The sequence below is a fragment of the Phocoena sinus genome, chromosome 21 (genome assembly GCF_008692025.1).
Source record: "Phocoena sinus isolate mPhoSin1 chromosome 21, mPhoSin1.pri, whole genome shotgun sequence".
NCBI lineage: Eukaryota > Metazoa > Chordata > Mammalia > Artiodactyla > Phocoenidae > Phocoena > Phocoena sinus.
The window spans coordinates 18,210,964-18,233,709 of NC_045783.1; the positions used below are offsets into that span (position 1 = coordinate 18,210,964).

At 38.2% G+C, this 22,746-nt stretch overlaps 1 protein-coding gene and 1 non-coding gene across 5 annotated transcripts in view; both read right to left on the reverse strand.

Moving 5' to 3' along the window:
* The window catches only part of MICU3 (mitochondrial calcium uptake family member 3), a 96,470-nt gene extending 76,427 nt beyond the window's left edge, over positions 1-20,043 (reverse strand). For all 4 annotated transcript variants that reach the window (XR_004347895.1, XM_032618591.1, XM_032618590.1 and 1 more), the window contains exon 1: positions 19,650-20,043. Coding sequence is in view for 3 of the 4 variants with exons in the window: in XM_032618591.1 (XP_032474482.1) it covers positions 19,650-20,036 (387 nt within the window). In the remaining variant the exon portion in view is untranslated. The remainder of the gene's footprint in view (positions 1-19,649) is intronic.
* LOC116746906 lies at positions 3,269-3,375 on the reverse strand. The gene has a single exon (XR_004347911.1). It is a non-coding gene; the product is annotated as a U6 spliceosomal RNA (small nuclear RNA).
* Positions 20,044-22,746: the final 2,703 nt, after the last annotated feature.

The window sequence follows — 22,746 nt, forward strand, 5'->3', positions numbered from 1 at the left end:
TTTCATTTTACAGCTTCTAGAAAATTGCATTTTACACTTTTTAGGAAATTATTTTATGGGAATTGCTTAACATTCTTTTCAAGTTTGCTAAAAATGTTTAGGGAATTTTCCTTCTAGTTCTAGAAAATGCTGTCTTCTGTTTTACTGAGAAACTGCAAAACATTCTACACTCTAGATCTTTAATCTCAGTTGTGTTACTTACAAAAATTGAACATATACATGTGTGTATACATGGAAATAAAATTTTCAAACACACCTGTAAAATAACATTCATAATTTAGTCATAAAAATAAGTAATGATCATTTTCAGGTAACTGTGGATCCTCTAAGTCATGCTGTCATAAGATAAGCGGCTTAAGAAATGGTACAAATGATAAAACTTACATTTTTAATTACCACATCTTCCGCCCCAAAATAAAAATATTGTCTCAATGCAATTATTTTCTCTGGAATTTCAAAACTCAGACCTTTGCAACTAGTACTTAGATGTTATTTCTTAAGGTAGTAAAACTAGGGCCTTCAGGCAACAGACTATATCATTATCCTTCCCACGAATAACAGAAAGAAAAGGTTCACTGCCAAGGCACAGTCTCATGTTACTTCAGGTTAGCAATTCGAAAATTTACTTTGTGGTAAGGTCTGGTTTTCCCAGGGAGGCAAGATTAAATGCCAGATAAAGGATTCACTACTTGACAATTAGAGAAACTGATGCCTACAAGCTGATAATACCCTAAAGAGGTAACTTGAAACAATTATATCAATTATCTAAACACCATATAATGCATTACCTTTGAGCAGCTGAGAAACAGAGACAGGAGAATAAAGAATGGAAGAAGGAAAAATAAAACCATTTGTATTAAGCAAAAGTATTCTGATTACTCATCCTTAGTTTATTTAAAAAAAATTTTTTTATTAAATCAATACTAATTTTTTAAAGTAAAGAATGACTAAAACATGTATTTAATTTCATGTAGGAGGTTGAGCATTTGGTTATTAGGCCCTACCTGATACTGGCAACTGAACCAACATTTTTATAAAACATTAAAGAGCAAATGACATTTGAATTTAGATCTTTATATTTTCTGGGCAAGAGTCATATGAGATGTGCATGAGATTCTATTCACATCTATTTTTATTCTAGCTAAAAAGATGTTCATGGAAGTATTACACTTGGCTTTCTCATATGGCTTCAGGCTTATTTAAAAGCTTCTAAGAAGATAAAAGGGGTAACATTTTCTTTGCTTTTTGGGTGGTCAAAAGGTTAAACATCAAATTCTCAGTGTGAGAAAACCCCGAAGTCCTCTAGGTGAAATGTTTTGATGCTTAGTAAATGTGTCTATGTGGAAATACACACAGCTGAAGACCAGTCTATAAGCACTTCCCTGGCTGCAATCAAATTGGAAAAAATAAAAAGTGACCACTTATTTTAAAGTCTCCACTTGTATTGTTATGTTAGCTTACATTATAGGGTTCTTTACAAGTTTACAAAGTACTTTCACATATATCATCTCATTATTTGATAGGATGGTAAGTGAAAGTATCTCTAAGGAGGCAGTAATCACAGTGGTTTAATGTGTATATCTCACCTCTTCTGCCTATTCAAGGGCTCTGCTCCTGCAGTAATCTCCCTTGCCCTTCCTACCTCACTACTTTCCCCTCTTCCGCTGAGTCCTTCCCTTCAGCGCATGCACATCTCTCTCCTCCTGGAAAGCTTCCGCTCCCACTTCTCCACTGAGCCACCATCCCCCTCCCCACCACTTCTCTCCAGCTCTTCACAGCAGGGCTACTGGAAAGCTGCCAGCATTTTCTGTCTCTGGTTTCCTCCGCTTCAGCAGGTCTCCCCTCCGCCACTCCACTAACGCTGCTTGTCAAGGTCACTGATGACCTCCGTGTTGCTAAATCCAGAGGTCAATTCTCAGTTTTCATCTTACAAAGTCTGACCCAGTTGATAACTCTCTTTTCCTTGAAATAATTTTTCGTAATGTCCAAGTCCACCCGGTACTCATTTTCCTCCTATTCCCCTGGCAGTTCCTTCCTGGTACTTCTGTTGGTACTGCCTAGGGCCAATCCTCGGACCTCCTCTCTTTTTGAATCTATAATTCCTCCCTTAATCATCTCATCTAGCCTTTACATACTATAAATATACTGACAAATCCAAAATTTCTATCTCCAGCCTTCTGCAATAATATAAATTCCATGAAGGCAGGAATTTTTGTTTAAGTGGTACACTTCTATTTCCCCAGTGCCTAGAAGAGTTTCTGGCTTGTAGCAAGCTCTCAAATACTTGCTAAATAAATTAATGAGTGAATGTGGATGTAAAACTTATTGTAACTGTTAATGATTCCCTTAAAAATTAAAGCATAATATTAAAAAATCAATAATTATCTGGTATTAGCAGTGTAGCTGACCTCAGAAACTGTGGGGTGGGGAAGGCGATACAGTAAAACATGTTCAAGGATGCATCTTTTTAGGAATGGTAAATTTTCTGATACTGATTTATGTCCTCAAGTTTCAGATGTATATATTAATATATATTTTGTTAAAGTTACATGTAACCACTTGAAGATCAGAAATAGGATGTATAACTTTCAAACCACTAGAGGAAGAGAAATGATAAGGAAAAAAGGACCAATCTAATGTCAGGTGATAAAGGGAAAGAGATAACTCACACTCACATAATATAGCAAAAATGAATGCATACAAGTCCATAATTACAATAAATATGATTGGGTTAGACTCCTTCATTAAAAATGAGCAAGCCTCATATTGTGTTTTTTAAAAAGCTATGAATGTTCCTTATAAGAGTCAAACATTACCCAGAATGTTTGAAAATACATGGAATTAAGAACCAAAAGCATTAAATAGGACAAAGAAAAATTCACCAAGAAGATATTACACACACAGACAAAAAGCTTAAAATAATAGAATGAAAAAACGGTTAAAAGAATGCAATTTAACTCACAATCATGGCTGAGATATCAACACTTCTCTACTAGAAATGGATAGGTCAAGTGGAAAAACTAAGTAAGAAAAAGTATCTGAGTAACAAAACAAAGAAGGTGCTTATTAACCTTGATTTTAATAAACAAAGAATATATAAACTGACCATTTATTAGTCATCACTAAAACATCAATAAGATTAAAATGTTAAAGTTATAATACAGGTATAATGAAATATTCATATAGTAGAGTATTATTCAGGAGTGAAAATAAATTAACTAGAAGTTATGTGTCAAAATGGATAAATTTCTTTTTTTTTTTATTTAAAAAAAATATGGAACGCTTCACGAATTTGTGTGTCATCCTTGTGCAGGGACCACGCTAATCTTCTCTGTATCATTCCAATTTTAGTATATGTGCTGCCGAAGCAAGCACCAAAATGGATAAATTTCTTAAACATTATCTTAAAAATACAAATTATAAAAAGATAGGTACTGTTTATGTAAAATTTTTTAAATTGCAAAATAAGTGTATATTATTCAGAGATACATCCATTTGTAATAAAACTATGAAAACTTACATGGGAATGATAAAAATCAAACTTGGAACAGTGGTTACCTCTTTGGGGAAGAGAGGATTATGATGGGGGAAGGTATATATGTTGATAGTTTATTTTTTAAGCTGGCAGTACATACATAGTTATGCATTATAGTATTATTGTCTATTGTCTTTTTAAAAGTTGGATTTTTCCATTTTAAAAAACAAACTCATTCAAGGCTTATTCCCTGCTGCATATGGAAAAATGCTAAAATTTAACAGCAAAAGACTGACAGAAAAAAGGCCACTTTGGAAAATTTAAGATACACCATTAAGTAAACAATTATTGGATTAAAAAAGAAATAAAAACTGGGATTACAAGCCTTTTGAAAATAAATGACACTTAGGAACTTACAAATAGCCACCTGTATAATTTGGTCAAAGTCATTACTGACACAGGAAAATTCATATCCTTACATGTATTTACTAAAGAACAATTAAGAATTTAAAATAAATGAACTATGTATTCAACTCAAGAAGTGAAAAAAGAGGATAAGATAAATTTGACAAAAACAGAAGGAAACAGACAATAAAGATAAACGCAGAAATAAATAACAACCCCCCCAATAAAACAGTAAACACAAAATAGTGGTATTTGAAAAGACTAAATAAAATAGACAAACCTCTATCAAGTCTGATTTTGAAAAAGAACTGAAAATGAAAGAGACAACATTAAACATAAATTATGGCATATCCATAATTTGGAAGAGCATCCAAATATAAGATCAGAATAAAGAAACCTATAATAAATACATTAATATCTCAGATAAATATCAGTATGAAAGGTCGCAGTATGGTCGCATTTGTGTTAAAAAGGAAATGATATATGTGTTTAAGTTTACAGGCCTGTAAAATATATTTTAAAAAGGACTGAGGTGAGAAAAATATTTGTGACCTATAAAATAGGAACAGGATTTAATATTTTGACATATCCTAGAAATCAGTCAATAAAAAAATAAAAGTTGGCAAAGGTATTAATGGGCAATTCCTAGGAAACTATAAACAAACAAAAAATTCTCTACCTCACTAGTAACCATAGAAATGGAAATTATAATAATCATGATAAATCATTTTTCACACTCAAATTGGGAAAACAATTAAACTTAATATTAAGTGAAGGGGAACATTGGAAGCCCATTTCTTATTGCTGGTAAAAGTATATCTTAGTGTAACCATTTTGAAGAACAATTTGACAGTGCCTATTAAAATATAATAGCTATGGACCCAGCAATTTAACATTTGCATCTACAAAGAACCCTGGATATTCACTGCAGCACTGCTTCTAACAGTGAAAAAAATAGAAACAATCAAAATTCCCATCAGCAGGACAATGGTTAAATAAATTATGGCACATCAACAGAGTAGTCTGTGACCATTAAAAAGTTCATTCTTCAAAGAAACATACACATATATATGTGTACATATCAATACATACACATACATACACACATATATACACATACATGCATAGACAGAAAAAGTTGTGGAATGGCGTATTATTTTTTAAAAAAGCAAACAGAACATATATTAACTCATTTTTACAAAAGGGTTAGCTTAGTCTAGAGGCCAGAGAGGACTTCATCAGGACCACACAGACAGCAAATGAGTCTGGGACCAGAACTCAGGTGTTAGGACACCCAACCCAGTGTCCTTCCACGTTACACAACTTGGTACACTGAAATGAAAGTGCGTGGATTTTACAATCCTTCAGGCCTAGGTTCAAATGCCAGCTTCAACACTTCCTAATTAAGTACACTTGGAAAAAGAGATTTCTGAACTTTAGCATTTTCACTGTAAAATGGACAAATAAATACTAACTCCATGAACTGTAAACATTAAATGAAAACTAAATGAGCACACTTCCTTCTCCCCTGGTCAATAGAATCAGTTTATGAAGAGTATCCTCTCTATTAACCTATTATCCTCTCTATTAATCAGTCGTTGGCACCTCAGCTCCACACAGAGAATGTGGCAGCTCAGTACCTCTGTGTCACTATAAACTGGGAGTTCTCTAAATACGTCCATGGTGACAAAACTATTCCAGTTGCCTGGCATTTCCTTGTGGCTCTCATCTGCCTCACACGCTACTCCCTTTCTCTCAATCTTCCTGGCTCAGCTCCAAACTCCCAGATTATACAGTTGGTGGTATTCTATTTATTTCTTGAGAGTGATGGCTGACCCGTAATGACAAAACCTCTAGCTATGCACTGAGCCACTGTCTTCTAGGCCTGGCTACATAATCACTCCAAAATAGTTTTTCTAGATTACAACTGAAAGAAACAAACACAACATACCATTAATAGTTTGGACTATTTTTCCCTAAATGAATCACCGTGAACTTACCTGCTGCTAAAACAAAGTATCATAGACTGGATGGCTTAAGTGACAGAATTAATTTTGTCACTGTTCTGGAAACTAGATGTTCAAGATCAAGGTGCCAGCATGGTCACGGTGTGAGCTCTCTTTCTGGGTTGTAGATTGCCACATTCTTTCTATGTCCCCACATGGCCTTTCCTCAGTGTGTGGGCACAGAAAGAAAGAGAGGGCAAGCTGTCTGGCGTCTCTTCTTGTAAGGACACTAATCCTATCAGATCAGGATCCCACTCTTATGACCTCATTTAACCTTAATTACTTCCTTGGAGGCCCAATTTCCTAATACAGCCACTCTGGGGGGTAGGGCTCCAGCATATGAATTTTGGGGAGACACAAAACATTCATTCCAGAACACCAGCCACAGAGCAACCCATCTGCCCTTTTTCTCTACTCACTTATATAGGCCTTAAAAATGTTCTTGTAGGTCATCCCCGTCAAGTTGGCAATTTACTCTCTGGAAGAACTTGAATATTTGGAGATTTAACCATGTCCCCTCTCTTTTGGATCATTTATAAACAACCAAATAAAAAACATTAAATAAGATCAGTGTCAGTCTCCTTGACCTACCTATACCCCAGTGGGGGGGCTTCCTGCTTGCTAGTCCCAACTTGAGATTCCCCACCCGCCAACTAGCCTTGGCCTGCTGCATCCCAGCTTGGGGGGCGGGGGGCGGGGGCGGTGTCTCCTGCAGGCCAGTTCCGGTCCATGGTTCCCTGTCTGCCAGCACTGGTCCAATGGCACCCCAGCAGGAGGCTTCCAGGTTGCCAGTCCCAGCTTCTGGTTCTCTATCCGCCAGCCTCAGCCCAGCAACTTGGAAAAGCTCTAGAGGTGAACACACCTCTTCCAATGAGGCCTGAATCCCAACCTAGGGAGGCCGCTGCCTTCCAACTTTGTTCCTTCGTTGGGTACTCTCCCTCAGCCCTAGGGTATTCCTTTTAATTTTGATTCCTTCTTAGTAGCTAATCCCCTGTAAATAGTTAATAATTCTTTATATTAAACCTTAACTGCTTCTGTTTCTGACTGGCCCCTGACTGATACAGGAGAGCCTGAAGATGAGTGTCATGGGGCGTCCCAGTGCTGCCTCAGGAACAAGCAGAAGAGAGGCACGCCGGAGCCAGAGCCAGAAGCCTCCTCTGCCTTCAGTGTCCCTGTCACAATCTCCTGGCAAAGAAGAAGTGTTTGCAATTTCCAGCAGCAGCATCACAAGCAGGGCAAGGAAAGGTTGATCTGGAGCTGAGGCGATAATCTGACAAGAGGCACAGTAACTCTGCTGCTATGCATACACAAAGTCCCTATTTAGACACACACACACACACACACACACACACACACACACACACACACACACACAAAATAGCTAACACCTACAAGAACTTCCGATGTGCCTGGCCATTTTAACCCCTCTTAATAATCCTATAATGTAGGTACTATTACTATCCCTACTTTACAAATGAGGAAAATGAAGCATGGAAAATTATTTAGTTTTGGCAAGGTTCCTCAGTGAAAGAGCGGAGATTCAAATCTAGGTATTCTGACTCTGCAGACCACACTCTTAACCATAACTCTGCTAACAACTGTTTCTATTGCTAAGATCGCTAAGTTTGAAAAAGTGAAGAGAAACTATTGAAAGCCAATGTTCTTCAACACTGCTATTAAAAAAGACAGCACACTTAGTAAGTTTTAAATCTCTGAAAAAGACTAGAAACAAATATTTCCAAATGGTAACAATTATTAATTCTGAGTGGTATATATGATTCTCTATATCTTTTAATTTTGGCAAAAATAATTCTAAAAAGAGAGTACAATAGAAGCACTAACAAAAGGTATAAAATTTTTTAAGTAATGAATCAATTTTTCACTTGTAGAAATTAATATTGAAAAGGATAAACAAGTTTTAAAAATCATGGAATATTACTGAGTTTCGGCAGTTTATTCCCATCACACTGGCATTAAATTTTCTGGAAGAACTTACATGTCACTTGAACTTAACAGAAATGCAAGCCAAAAAGACATTATCTGGGACAAAGTTTATAAAACTAATGTCTTAATTTATAAAATAGATTTAAAAACTAAGTTTGGAGAGGATTAAGGGATGGGAACAAAATTAAAGCAACTACTAATAATAACTCAATAAAGTATTAGAAAGAGTAAAGTGATTTTGAGATTAAAAAACTATATAGCTGAAGTAGACCTTACAGATTCACATCAGTCATCCCTACTTATGACATTTCATAGAAGAATGATGGCCCTGCAAGGAGAAATGACTTAGTGATCATTATAGAGACAGAAAGTGGCAGAGTCCTAAAACTCAACCCCTGTACACACCATAGCTCATTTGAGAAATATTTTTAAAGGCATAATTAATATGTAGTCTTTAAATTAGCAGTAAGGTTTTTTTAATTAATTAATTAAATTTTTTTTTTTTTTTTTTTTGAGGTACACGGGCCTCTCACTGTTGTGGCCTCTCCTGTTGCGGAGCACAGGCTCCGGACGCGCAGGCTCAGCGGCCATGGCTCATGGGCCCAGCCGCTCCGCAGCATGTGGGATCTTCCCGGACCGGGGAACGAACCCGTGTCCCCTGCATCAGCAGGCGGACTCTCAACCACTGCGCCACCAGGGAAGCCCTATTGTCACTATTTTTAATCTTATCAATCTAATTAAGAAACAATGTCTCACTGTAGTTATATTTCTCTATTGTTAGTGATGCTGAGCATCTTTTCACGTGTTTACTGGTCTTTTGAATATCTTTCTCTTGAACTGCCTGTTCAAACCCTTTGTCCATTTTTCTATTGTGGTGTTGTTTTTCTTACTAATCTGTAGATCATTACTGTATATTCTGGATGATTATTCCTTGTGAGTGCTATGTATTCTAAGTATCTTCTTCCATTCCAAGATTTCTTTGTATTTTAGTAGATATTTTTGTTTTAATGAAGTGAAAGGTAGCAGTATTTTCCGTTGTGCTTTTTGCCTTGTTTTGAAAATCCTCCTCCTCCTAGGATCAAAATTTTATTTTCACATATATTCTTCTACATATCATAAAGTTTTACTTATCACATTTAGGACTCTATTCCACCTGGATTATTATGGCATGGGGTAGGCATCTAAGTTTATTTTTGTTTCCCACATAGAACACTTAAACTCCAATCAAGCCCTATTGTCTTGCATATCACTGTTGTCCAATATTTGAGATCCACCTTGGTTTAACTCCTTTCAAAATGATAATAATTATCGTCATAATATGTAGTCAATGTTTAAGACTTACCCCATTTTTACCAATTTCTTTATTCACCATTACTTCTTGAATTTCACCTTTTTTTCATGTTCATTTCTTCCTAATATTCACTCTTTAATAGGTCCTTCAATGATGATCAGAGACTGGTAAACTCTCTCAGTTTTAAGAAATGATTTTATTTTATCCTCATTCCTAAACAATAATTTACCTAGGTAAAATAATCTAAGTTGGTAATTATTTTCTCTTAGCTCTTTGAAGACATTGTCTACTATCTTCTAGCTTCCATCCGTTGTCACAGATTAGTCTTCAACAGTCCAACTGCCATTCCTTTGTAGGAAACTGGCCCTGTTTTCCCTTTATCTTTGATTTTACAGTTTCACTATAATGTGACTAAATATAGATTTATTTTTATTTATCCTGCTCAGGACTGTTTATGCTTCCTGAACCTTAGGATTAATGTTTTTGTTCCTTTCTGAGAACTGCTCAGGTATCTTCTCTTCGAATACTGCCTTTCATTCTCTCTTTTCTCCTAGTCTGTAACCCAATTGATGAATTTTAGACCCTTTCAGTCTATTTTGCATGTCTCTTAGACACTCCTTAGTATTTGCCATTTCTTTAAAAGTGTGTTACATTCTGTGTAGTTCCTCCAAATTATCTTCCAGATTACTAACTGCCTCTTTCAGTTACATTTTATATGCTGCCTAATCTATCCAACCTCAAAGACTATACTTTACATTCTAGAAGTTCTATTTGATTCTTTATTATTAATCTACCTACTCTTTTTCATACTGATTTTTCATTATGTCTTTAATCATTTTGAAAATAATTTATAGACTCAACCAAATTATACTATTATTAAATTGTCAGGAGTCTAATCACTCAGTTTGCTGACTCTCTTTCATAGAACTTAATATACTTTGTACTTTGGATTATGAGCTTACCCTCTTGGAGACCTTCTCTGTAGGATGTCCATGTGGCCAGTGTTCAGGGCATTTCCCTCCAAAGAAGTTTTGCGTTTCTTTCTGCCAGCTACAACAGCTTTTTCTCGGCATGGGTAATAGAAGTTCTAACTCTATACCCATTTGAGGGAGTGTGGGACCATTTTTATACATTCTCAGGAGAGTCCTTTTTTTTCTTTTTTTTTTTTTTTTGCGGTACGCGGGCCTCTCACTGTTGTGGCCTCTCCCGCTCCGGACGCGCAGGCTCAGCGGCCATGGCTCACGGGCCCAGCCGCTCCGCAGCATGTGGGATCTTCCCGGACCGGGGCACGAACCCGTGTCCCCTGCATCGGCAGGTGGACTCTTAATCACTGCACCACCAGGGAAGCCCAGGAGAGTCCTTTTTTCCACTTAGAGCCCATACAGTCATCGTCAGGCCCCCCTGTCATCAACTTGTACTGGCAGGACCAGAGATGGTTTTCTTCTAGCCCGTTCTGTTGATGAGGGCTCTGGCTTTAGGGAGGTGGTGCCTCAGTTCCAACTTCCCAGGGTCTTGTCCCCACACAGGCATTAAAATCCACATCCCTAGCATTCCATGAATAATGACTCATCGCTCCCCACTTAAGCCACAGGTCACACTGTTCTAGTTATTAGTTTCCTCTTTACTCCGGCAGCAGGCAATTTCCTTTAATTTCCTTTAATTACATGGCATGGCATGTAAAAAGATGTTTCAAATATTTTTAGGACAGATTATGCGGCATGCTGTATGGATAAAACCAGAAGTCTAAACCATTTATTTTATTAAATGAGCATCCCATAATTTATTTACGAGCATTTTCATTTCACTTAAAAGCCATTCTCCCAACACAATACACTTCACAACCAACAAAGACCGACATATACCTATTGCTCATTCTCTCGTTTTTCCTTAGAAAGAGAACTGATGTTTAGCTAGGCCCAACAGCACACAGAATAAGGTCACATTCTTCAAGCTTTGCTGCAATTAGATAGGGCCGTTTGACTAAGTTTGGGCCAGTAAATGTAAATAAAAGTGTTTTTTGAGACTTCCTGAAAAGCCAGCTTAAAGGTTGCGTACTCAGCTATACAGGGCACAGGTGAGTAAAGGCAAAGTCATCATTTTGACTTATTTCTCCTGACCCCAAGCCAACTGCTCTTCATTGCACTTTGCTTTTACTTATTTCAGCCTGTGTTATTTCCATAATCACTTTCATCCCTGAGTTTAAAGCTGCTGTAGAGGGCAATCATAAGCCGCAATGGGCAGAGATCACCGTAGAGGGAGGACATGAGGGAAAGGCAAGGGAGGAAGATCTGTGTTTTCCCACACAGAAGCTAAACACTGTGTGAAGATCAAATTGCTTTGGACTAGGATATGGTGCTGTGAGTGAATCAGTAGTCACACCACAGCGTCTCCACCACTTCTTCTAAGTTAGGTAACTGACCCATCTGTTCCCCAGTACCTTGTTTTTCCAAAGGAATTAAACTTCCCAGGGAGCCCCTGTACTCGCCTACAATTAAGAAAGCACAGCGGCAGACACTGGAATTATATAGTACATTTAAGAATGCCACTTTCTCTGTAAGATTCTAAGAGAATCGGAGTAAAGTCCTGAATAAAACATATCACCAAAATATAGAAAAGACATGTTTCTAGAACTTCTCTATCAGCCTTTAATCAAACAATACACGCCTACAACCTAACTTCTGCCCTTATAAACCTGACACTTGGATACCACTCTGGTTCACTTTTCCATATCCTCCCAGTTTTCACTATTCTACTGAAGATCAATGTTCAACCACATCTATGGCTTTAGCCACGTTCCAAATTCTGTTAGATGAGGGGTGTGGGTAGAAGACCAAAGACACCAAGTGCTATTCTCCTATAATTTGCCAGCAAATGGCAGGAATCTTGAGAAGTTTGCCTCCTTGCCTACAGTTTTATAAAAAATTTTAAATAACTACTATAATGATTCAGGGTAAGTTTTAGATTTAATTATTTGGTGATGTATAGGTATAATATTTTTGATAATTAAATACTTAGTTCACAATAGCACTTTTGTACTTTTGAGTAATAAAATTTAGAATATTAGATCAAAGTATGAAATACAGACTTTTAACGTTGCTCCCCAAATAGCATGTCTTGACTTTGATTAAGTCTGTGTTATAAAAGACTTGAATCAACACTCCTACCTGACCTTTTACGGTGATCAGGTAATCGCCGGGGCTGGCAGATCAGAGGAGAGCATGACAGGCATATGTGATAGCACAGCTGCACAGGACTAGACCAAAGGGTTACGAAGACTGTATTCTTTACTAGGAGGACATAAAATCATGATGTGATACATTTATTTGGATAGCAAGCAGTCTGGAGGAAGCCACATGACAACAAAGATCAAAAGCAGAAAGGAGGTAAAGTTCGAGTCACACTGATCTCCTATCACCACAAACCCTAGTCCAAAAGCTTTCTATTACTGTCCTTAGGACTCCATCATTGAGCTTGATGACAGTAATGTCTCAAAAGCTTTCTTAATCTCCTGGGGACAAGAGTGAATGTGCTTGTATGTATATGGAGAATTTCAAACCACATTCCACCTTAGATCAGTAAGAATAAAGTTAAAGTGGTGGGAAGACGTTTAGATGATCCTATCTGAATAGAACCAATTTCAACAGGTTGGAGCTAGCTTAAATTGGACCTAACCTATAAGAGCCCTTCTGACCCGATGTGAGGCTGGTTAGGAAGTGTTCACTCTGAATTGCTGCAAGCAATTTGAACAATCCATTATATTCCTTCCAGGGAAATGGAAAATCCAAATCTCTCACCTAGTCGATACTTAGAGTGTCAACTGGATAGATATCATCCTTATCAGAAAGCAGGAAAAAAAATGGAATTATTTGAAATTCCTTTATATATACTTTCTGTATTCTAAATTCCAGAGATGGAGTTGAGTATTAAAATTGTTAAAAGGCAAACTAGTGAATGGGGAAAAAAAAAAACCCAAAAAGTAGACGGAGTCTACTTTTCCAATTTGGAAAAAGAATTCTGTAATGAGCAAACACTATGCCAGTCAATTAAATGGTACAGCACTAAAGTTCCATATTTTGCTTAGCTTATATAATCTAGTAATACATCAAAGGATAAAGGAGTAAAGGGTTACTTAAAGAGGAAGGTGAAGAAAACAATATGTCTAGAAAATCCTACTTAGTATACAAATGACTAGGTGTTTTCTTTAATGCTACATAATGCCATAAATAAAACTTGTTCAATTTCTAAAAACACATTTTTCTCCAGCACAGGTGTGTTTACACTACACAGAATAAAGTTGCTCAAATTCTCAGTGTTTGGCACATACTTACAGGAAATCAGAATTAGTATTAGTGCGAATTAGTACTGTCCAGTTTAAACTTGCCCATCAAGTTTAAACAAAAAGAATAAAATTTGGAGTGTACTATAAGTTAGGTGCATTTCCTATGTAAGTTAAACATTACATCGTGGGTAAAAAAGTACTAGTTAAATCATATTACTAGCATTTATACATCTCAAAAAAAGAGATAACATAAACAAGAATTAGAACAGCAAAAGTTGTGACCAGGTAAAAATATTCATCGAAAAACTTCTACATTTCATGAGCAAGTTAAAACCTCATTTTATCATTTAAAAACTCACATTTAAACTTGCAAATACTAAACATGAGCAAATTAAAAGGTTTCATGGTTTTCTAGTTTTTTTTAAGTGGCTATGTCGATCCTCTACTCTCCCCCAAATCTCTGTCATGGTGACTCCACAAATTTCTCCTATCTTGCTCCCAGAAGATGACATCATCTTCTGTTGCATAGAGAAAATAAAAGCCATCAGGCATGAACTCCTTCGACTGCTTCCCACTAAACATGTATGCTCTCTGCCTCCTCCCAGCCCTTGCTCCTGTCACACCGGAAATGGCATCTCCTATTATACAAGATTAAACTCTTCCCTGTGCTTTAACTTTCAGCTCCCATCTCCACCTTGGTCCTTGGCAAGTCAATTATCTTCTATTTCCTTTGGGTTTAGTGTTCCTCTTCTTTCCATCAGCAATTAAATTATATTCAAGGGTCTTTCATTAAGAAAAAAATCAATTCCACAATAGTAGTCCTTTGAGCTACTGCCCTCTTTTTCTCTTCATGGCCAAGTTCATGAAAGGGTTGTCAACACTTGCTTCACCTTGTCCACCTCAGCTTTTCTTTACCTTTACTCTCAACTTAGCCAACTATAATGTGCTTTTCACCTTCAAGATCTCACCAAGATCACCCATGACCTCCTTGCTGCTAAAACCGCTGAACACTTCCCATTACTCGTCTTAGCTGACCTCCTCTCGTAGCGTTCACTCTAACTGAATAACTTATTTGAAGTGCAGTCTTTTGTTGGCTTCCACAACTCTCCTGGCTTTCTTTATTCTGTCTGGATCTCAGCTTTTTGCAGAGTTCCATTTCTCTGTCAGTCTTTTAAAACGCTGATGCTCACCAGGACACTCTCCTTAAGTGCTTTTCTCTTGTTCTACATATTCTGAACAACATCATCCATTCTTACGACTTTTAACACTTGATGATTCCCAAATCTGTATGTATAATACAGATTTCTCTCCTGAGCTTCTGACCTATGTATCCAGCTGGAAACTTCCCTTCAGCTGTCCAAAGATACCTTGATCCACTGTGCAAGTTAAAAACTCATCATCCACGTCCACTACCCCTAACCTGTCTGTTTGTTTGTTCCTGAAGACCTGGTCTCAGTGAATTACTGCACAACCCACCCAAGACAAAAACCTGAATATCATCCTAGACTCTTCCATCTCTCTCATCCCTAAAATCCAATCAACTACCAATCCTGTTGATCCTACCTCCAGAATCTCTCTCCAGTCCAGCAACTTCCCAGTGCTTCACTGCCATTTTCCTAGTAAAGCCATAACTATCTCTTGTCTAAAGAAATATTATTGCTAAAAACTGCTTGACGTGGGAATTCCCTGGTGGTTCAGCGGTTAGGACTCCGTGCTCTCACTGCCGAGGGCCTGGGTTCAATCCCTGGTCGGGGAACTAAGATCCCACAAGCCACATGGCGTGGCAAAAAACAAAACAAAAAAACCTGCTTGACATGTATTTTTTTAATTAAAGAATATGGAGAGCCATACTCTCTAACATTCTCACCTAAGAGGCAACAACATCTTACCTGGCTACCCTGTGACAAATAAATCTACCAGATTCTACCAGGAAACCAAAAGAGGGGATCACCTAATTTAGCTTCCTATACAACAAGGTTATTCTACACAGAATTAACCTGTCTCCAATTTCACAACTGTGTGACCCCCCCTCATAAGACTCTTCTACATTTACACATCTGGCAAATTCTTCAATATTCTGGGAAAGAATGAGCATTACCTCAAGTCTCAAAACGTGCTGCCTTAAAAAGAGGTTAGAAAAGGTATACAGTGAAAGAAACAATGCATAATTATTGGCAATTATTATAGAAATATACAAAAGAGATAAAAAGTATTGCTCTCTTTTCCACTTGAGAGTAAAACTAAACTGATTAAAGTCTTAAGATGATCAAACCATAAAATAGATCATGCGTTACATATAATAGGTAAAATACTGGATTAAAGTATGTTAATCAATCTAGTAGCTTTAAAAATTTTTGAACCTGAACCAGAAAGGCAGTTCTAGAACCCAAATTTTTTCTCTAATAAAAATAATGCTTTAAGGTTAAAACTGTAGGGTTCTTAACAGAATCTTGTCAACATCTCTCTATAACATTAATAAAGTTCAAGGCCACATTTACTGAAAAAATTTTGGCAAGCCAAACTTGCACAATTAAAATAAATACAATGTCACATGATTTGGTCTCCTGAAGCGTGGAATTTTGACCTTGACTGATGTCTTCCCATTTCTAATGCTATAAATAACTACTTTAGCTGAACAAAATATGAAACTGTTAACTCTCACAGAATGTGGTTGTGTCTTTTCAATGTGTTATGTCCCATGTAAATATTTAGTATGGGCTTATTCATTTGACAAGTATTTATTGTGTGCCTACCAGGGCTAGGCTCCATAGCAGGCAATGAAGACATAAAGGCGATCAAGACAAACACAATGCCACTCTTTAAAAGACTAAGAAGAGAAGACAATTAACAAATAATTGCAAAAAGTCATCATCTGGGGCTACAGGATAAGCAGGGGTATTTTAACAAATCTATAGAGTCAGGGAAGGCCTTCCGGAGGAAGTTCAGAGGCAATGTCTTTAAAACAAAAATCTTCAAGGCTACGGTAACAGAACTGCATGTCTGTAGGTTACTGCTGTTCATTCCCATCAGTTATATTATTCTCACAACACGTACAGGTTAATTTATATGCTAGGTTTATGTTCAGTATAAAATGCAGCTTAAAAGAGGCTTTATAAATCAAAGCTTCTTAGCTATAGTTTGAAACATCAAAAGGAATCACTTCTACCACTTCAGGGAAATCAAATAAGCATAATAAATGAGGAGGCAACACAGGTTTAAAATATTTCTGACAAATGGCAGATTGACCTCATGAGTTTCTTTGAACCCCTTCCTCCCCTAACCACATTAAAATCCCAGTAAATGAATCTTTCAAAGGGTGTAAACATACGAGAACTAAAAAAGAAAAAAGGAGAGGAGACTAAAACACTCAAGAGAATTCATCAAATTTTTATAAAATTGAAGAGCTGGAGGAGTGATAATTGACCTAGGGGAGCAGACACACTACCTGGGTACTGTGGAGGAGGAGACCAAGTGGAAGTTAGCTGATTTTCAGCACAGACCTCAAAAAAGATAAGACCCAGGGAACACAAGTTACTGTGGAGGGAGAGTAAGTGGTGGGGATGAAAAGAGAGGGTTAGAGAACAATACGTAAGTCCATCACTGGACACTCCCCCAGCATACATGCTCTCCCACATATGTGCACTTGTGCCTGAACCCAGAAGATTACTGTTCCTCCCACCTCACCTATTCTTTGAAGAAGTGCAATGACACCAGAGAGAAAGACTTATAAAATACTGACATTTGGATGCCACTCTAATGAAAAGCCCAAATGAAAAATCATGCCCATGTACGAAGAGCTTCTGAGTGGCTCTCAAATACAGATAGGTAACAACCACAGATAAGTGAGGAAAACCTCCAAATTGAAAGTAATAGCTTAGAAAATCAAACAGGAATTAAAAAACAAAAACAAAAACCTGGAAGAAACCACACAATACATGGGGTAGAAGACAATTTTTAAAAACCCTATAATTAATACCCTTATAATAAAAAGAGAAATTTAGCAGCCATAAAACAAAATACAATGAACACATGAACATCAGAGAACACAAAAATAGTTCTTTGAATTAAAAAATTAGAATAGCTTAAATAAAATATTTAATAGGAAGACTGCAAGATAAAGCCAAGGATATCTCTCATAAAAACAAACAAAAAGATTAAAAAGTTAGAATTTAAGAAAGATTAAAATTTGAATTATAAAATTTGAATTAAATTAGGATCTGTCAGGAGGTGTAACTTCGCACTAATAGAGATTCCAAAAACAGAAAATAGAGAAGAAACTGTCCAAGAAATAATTCAAGAAAAGTATAGAGAACTTTCAGACGTGAATTTCCATATTGAAAGGACCCTCAAGTATAAGGCACAATAAATGAAAAAATGCCCACACCAAAGCTCCTTATTGTGAAGTTTTCAAACACCAGGGGTAAAAAGAAGATTATAAAAGTTTTGGGGGGGGGAAAGGTAAAATACAAAAAGGAATAATGATCAGGATGTACTACTGGAGACTTGGCAAGGCTAAGACATGATTTCAGTATTATTTGACTTTTAAAACAATATACAGCAATTTTTATAAACACCAAGCAATAATAATGTAAGTAAATAAATAATAGACAATAAATAGGTAAACAAATGAATAAAATAAAAATAAAACCAATTTACTGAATGCTCACTACCTGCTAGGGGTGCCATTCAAACTCCTTTAAATATATTAACTCATTTAACTCTCATAACTCTATGAGGAAGACACTATTAACCTCATTTACAGATGAGGAAACAGGCATTGAGAGATTAAGTAATGATATATCTAGGAAGTGGTAGAGCCAGAGTCCTAGCTTTCTGAGCATGTTTTTTCAAAAACTGCATGATACTGTCTCTCAACTTTAAAAGTAAAATTAATTTTAAAAAAGAAGAAAAGAAAATACCATTTTAACGTTCACTACCATCCTAATCTGTTCCCAAATAACTATGGTTGATTAAAAGTTCTGACTTGGTCAATCAGGACACAAGCTTAATATGTGTGTGTGTGTGTGTGTGTGTGTGTGTGTGTGTGTGTGTGTGTGGGGTTGGGGGATGAAGGTTGAGGGTATTTGCTAGCATTTTAAGTATTCATTGTATAAAAATACTTCATGCTATGTATGTGTGATTTGCTGCTAGAAGGTCGATAAAATAGATTCCCTGCCCTAAATACAACAACAATCTCCAAAAGAACTAATGCACTTACATCAGATCACCACTGCGTATTTGGGCAAAGAATAAAGGGTATATAAATCTCATTAAAGTTAGAAACAGAATAGCTACCTCTTTTCCAAAGTACTGTCATCTAAGCCCCTCACACTTTTCTTGTCTTGCAAGAAAAATTTCCCTAGATGACTTCCTAGTCATACATGACTATTAAATATACTGATAAGACAAAACCTTCATGCCCCTTCACTCACTCTTGCCTTACACTCACCTTTACCTTATATTATCAACTACATAATGAGACTTGAACATTGTCATCTGAAGCTCCTCTGCAGGAGTTAGCTTCATTCAGTTCCCTACTTTCCATTGTCTCACTGTCCCTACTTAACATCTGGCTTTAGTGGGGGGGGGAAATTAAAGAAATATACTCTTTATGAATAATTTTTTTTCTTTTCCAATCTGGTGACATCTTCATTCATTCTTTCTGACCTATGATAAGGAGGCTACACAGTTTTGGCATTTCCTTTCTTGGGACTAATAAACTTCCATACGATAATGTCGAGGCTTCTGGGACCTCAGACCCTCCTTCGGTACGCTCCTACTGCCCTGGACCTCCTCCATCATTTGCTGTTGCATGGCCCTGCCTGGGAGTCCTTTCTCTCACATATGCGGCCCTCCACTTTCTGCCTGTCATGCCTTCGACTTCTTCTGCGTCGCTTTTTGGTTTTATTTTGTCGTGGGTTTGGGTTTTGGTAGATAGGTGATGACTGCAGCAACCTTTAAGATCCTGATGTGATGCATCAAGACATGTGATGCATCATGTACGTCTTCCCAACACTTGGGTGAACAGACCCGTGCCTGCCTGGCCTATTAGACTTCGGTCGCGCTCACAGGACGTCCCGATCTGTAGCCGCAGAGTCACACTGCGACAACCCCCAGCGTCCGGTCTCACGCGCGCCCTGCACGGCTGTCACACCGTCCCTCCCAGCGCTCAGGTGTAGCACCTGGCGGTCCTAACCCCGAGAGTCACCTGCGGGCCGGCCGGGCGCGCGCAGGTGCTCACGCACATACCGTCTCCTTGGCAGCGGCGACCGGGATGGGAAGCAGCCCCCGGCCGCGGGGCGGTTCCTCCGGCTCTGCGGCCGCGCTCTTGGAGGGGAGCCAGGGGGCCGGCGCCCGCGCGGAGTCGGCCCTGGGGTCCCCATACAGCTGGTAGCACACCAGGCCGACCAGACCCCCGCCGGCCGCAGCCGCTATGCTCAGCTCCCCCCAGCGCCGCCGCCGCCTCCAAGCCGCCTCAGCCACAGCCCCCTCCTCCTCCTCCCGGCAGAAGGGCCGGCCGGGAGGGCCCGGGGCTATGCCCGCAGGCCGCCCGCACGGCCCAGGGAAGGGATGGGGAGGCGAGGGCGGAGGCGGAAGCCGAGGCGGCGGACGCAGAAGCCTCCGCAGCGCAGCCATAGCGGGAGCTGCCCGCACCGGAGCTAGGAGGGGGCGGACGAGGCGGTGGAGCGGGGCCCGAAACCTCGCGAGAAGTTGGTTCGCTGAGGTTCGCTGCTGTCCGAGAGCGACCCCTACGATTGCGCGGCCTGGGGTCCCCTCCGGGCGACCTTCAGCTGAAGAACCGGGGGTCTCTGGCTGGGGAGAGCCTGGGGAGGAGGGGGCGCAACCGGCTGCTCCTCGGCCCCGCGTTCCCAGCCCAACCCCGCGGTCATAAATAACTGCGCCTCCCCCGGACGACGCCTGACTGCGCGAGAACCCAACACCGCAGGCGACAGCCAGGTCGGCGGAGCTGAACCGAGCCCTCTGGGGCGGGGGTGTCGGGCGCCCCTCCGCTAACGTGACCCTTCGCCTCTGCTTTTCAGGGTGGGTCTCGAATCATCGGTAATGCCCCTCTAAGAAAGTCACATCTCCTAACGGTATCCTGATCTTCTGATACGAGATCGGGAATAATTTGGAACGGTATCTTCAGGTGTACAACAAAAATGAGATATAAAAATTTGGCTCGAGTCATAAAAATAGCAAATTAAGTAAAAGGATTTTTTTTGACTACATGACAGCTTCTGGTCTTTTGATGGGGGAAGGCTAATGCTGTTTTTTAGTTACCGTTAATATGTTTAAAAAACATTACCATACCAGCGGCGTGACTTAATTCAATAAAGCAGAGCTGTCTTACTTTTGGGGGGAAGTTGTTGATATAAATAATCGGTACGTGCATTGTGCCATTTTTATTTTTGTTATTCCTATACTTGTTTGTTTGCTACACTTTATGAGAAAGTGTTTATGACATTCATATCAGTTTCCTGCCCCTGAACCCGGTTTTGGTAACTTAGTTACCTAGCTTTGGTCTTTATATTCTGGAATGTTTCCAGGAGCCCTTAAAATATTCTGGGTCTAGGGATGTGCACAACTAAATTTATTAGTCTCAAATGGGCTGCGGTCACAAGGGGATTAGATCCTGGCAAGTCTTATGAAAACTGAGGGCTTTCAGAGGCAAACAAAATGAGATTTTCTGGCCCAGGTCCTGCTATTGCCACTCCTCACTAACCCCTTGCCTATAAGTAATCTATCAGATACACCTCAGTTACATCTTGTTTTAATATAGGCTAATGGAATTTTCCTTTCTTAAAGCCACTAAAAGTGATAAACAGAAAAAGCCTCTATAACCTGAACAAAATGTGTCTATTTTAATATGCCATCTCTGTATTTCTTTTACTTTCAGCCTGTTGCTTTTATATAACCAGTGCCTCAAGGAAGACTCAGTGGTGGCTCCTTGTTTTATCACCAAGATTCCTTCAATTTCTGTCTTCTCTGAATTCTGGAAAATTCCCACAGAAGCATTTATTCTCTGGATCTACAACACTGTTCTTCTGGCACTGTTTACTTAGAGCTGAATACAATTTCCGGATTTTCTCATAAATTTCCGACATGGCCTAATAGCAGAATTCTTGGACAGACTGATGAATTTTTATTAGCTGCATATTAAAAGCCAAGTAGCTTAAAAAGAATTAGGGAGGTAATACAATAAGGTATTACAATTAAGGAAAATGACAGAAATTATCCATCTAAGATGATTTCACATATCTATCTGTATAATTTCTCTCCAGTTTAAAAAAAAAATTAATGTAGCTCCTGCAAGCCATTTCTTTGGCTAGAAACCAACTTCTGCCATGAGAGGTGCTGGGTTTAGGTTCACCAAGTACTCAGAAAGCTTTGGATAAAAGGTCTCTCTACATGCAGAAGTTACTCTAACTTTCCTCAGTACCTCTCTTCTAAAAGCTAAATTTCCTTAAGAATAGTTATTATTTTCATCTCACTTCTGATGCTCTGTAACTATAGCTACATGAAAATAACTCGATTCCTTTATTACCTGTATATTTTGAGTTTAATTTTCAAAGGGAAAAATTATTTTTTAAAAAAACATGATATTAAGAATTTGGAAACATTTTTGAAATTACAGGTAATAATGTTAGATCAATATAGATTTAGCCTAATTTCTTTCATCTTTTATTTCAATTCTACTATTAATAATATCCAAAAAATGTCCCTAATATACAGTGAGAGCCTACACCTTCAAAAAATATTTGACTTATGTTCACTATGGTCTAAGTAAAAAGAAATGCTCTAAAGCATTTAAAAATATTTACAACAGCAGGAATTAAGCCAGACAGTTTTTCAGGAAAGCATAACTATCAGTGGAGTGATCAAGTAGAAGGCAAATCTGGACTCTTGATTTTGCTACATCTTAACTGCATAACCTATAATGCTTTGGAGTCCACAGTTTCCTACAAAATAATGGAATTGAATAGGTGATCACCTTCTGAACCCAGGATCCTAATTAACCAAAATGCTCCAAGCATATTAGTAAAGCGAATATAGATACTTCCTTCATAGCATTTTTCACATGTCATTTTCCTTCTCAAAACACATAATTGCCCTACAATTGCTTTATTCTTTCCAATTAAAATTCCAACCCATGACCTAATTATTTTAACCTTTTAATACTTTTAAAATTGCAAATAAATGAGTGACTTTTAAATTTTGAAAATGTGAAATTTAAGTGTAATATGTGTCATGCCTAGGCACAAATGTCCTGTTTAACAAAACTTCTATTAAAAAAAATCCTGCTTATCTAGTTGTACTCACTCTGAGCACCAGAATCTTGACTAGT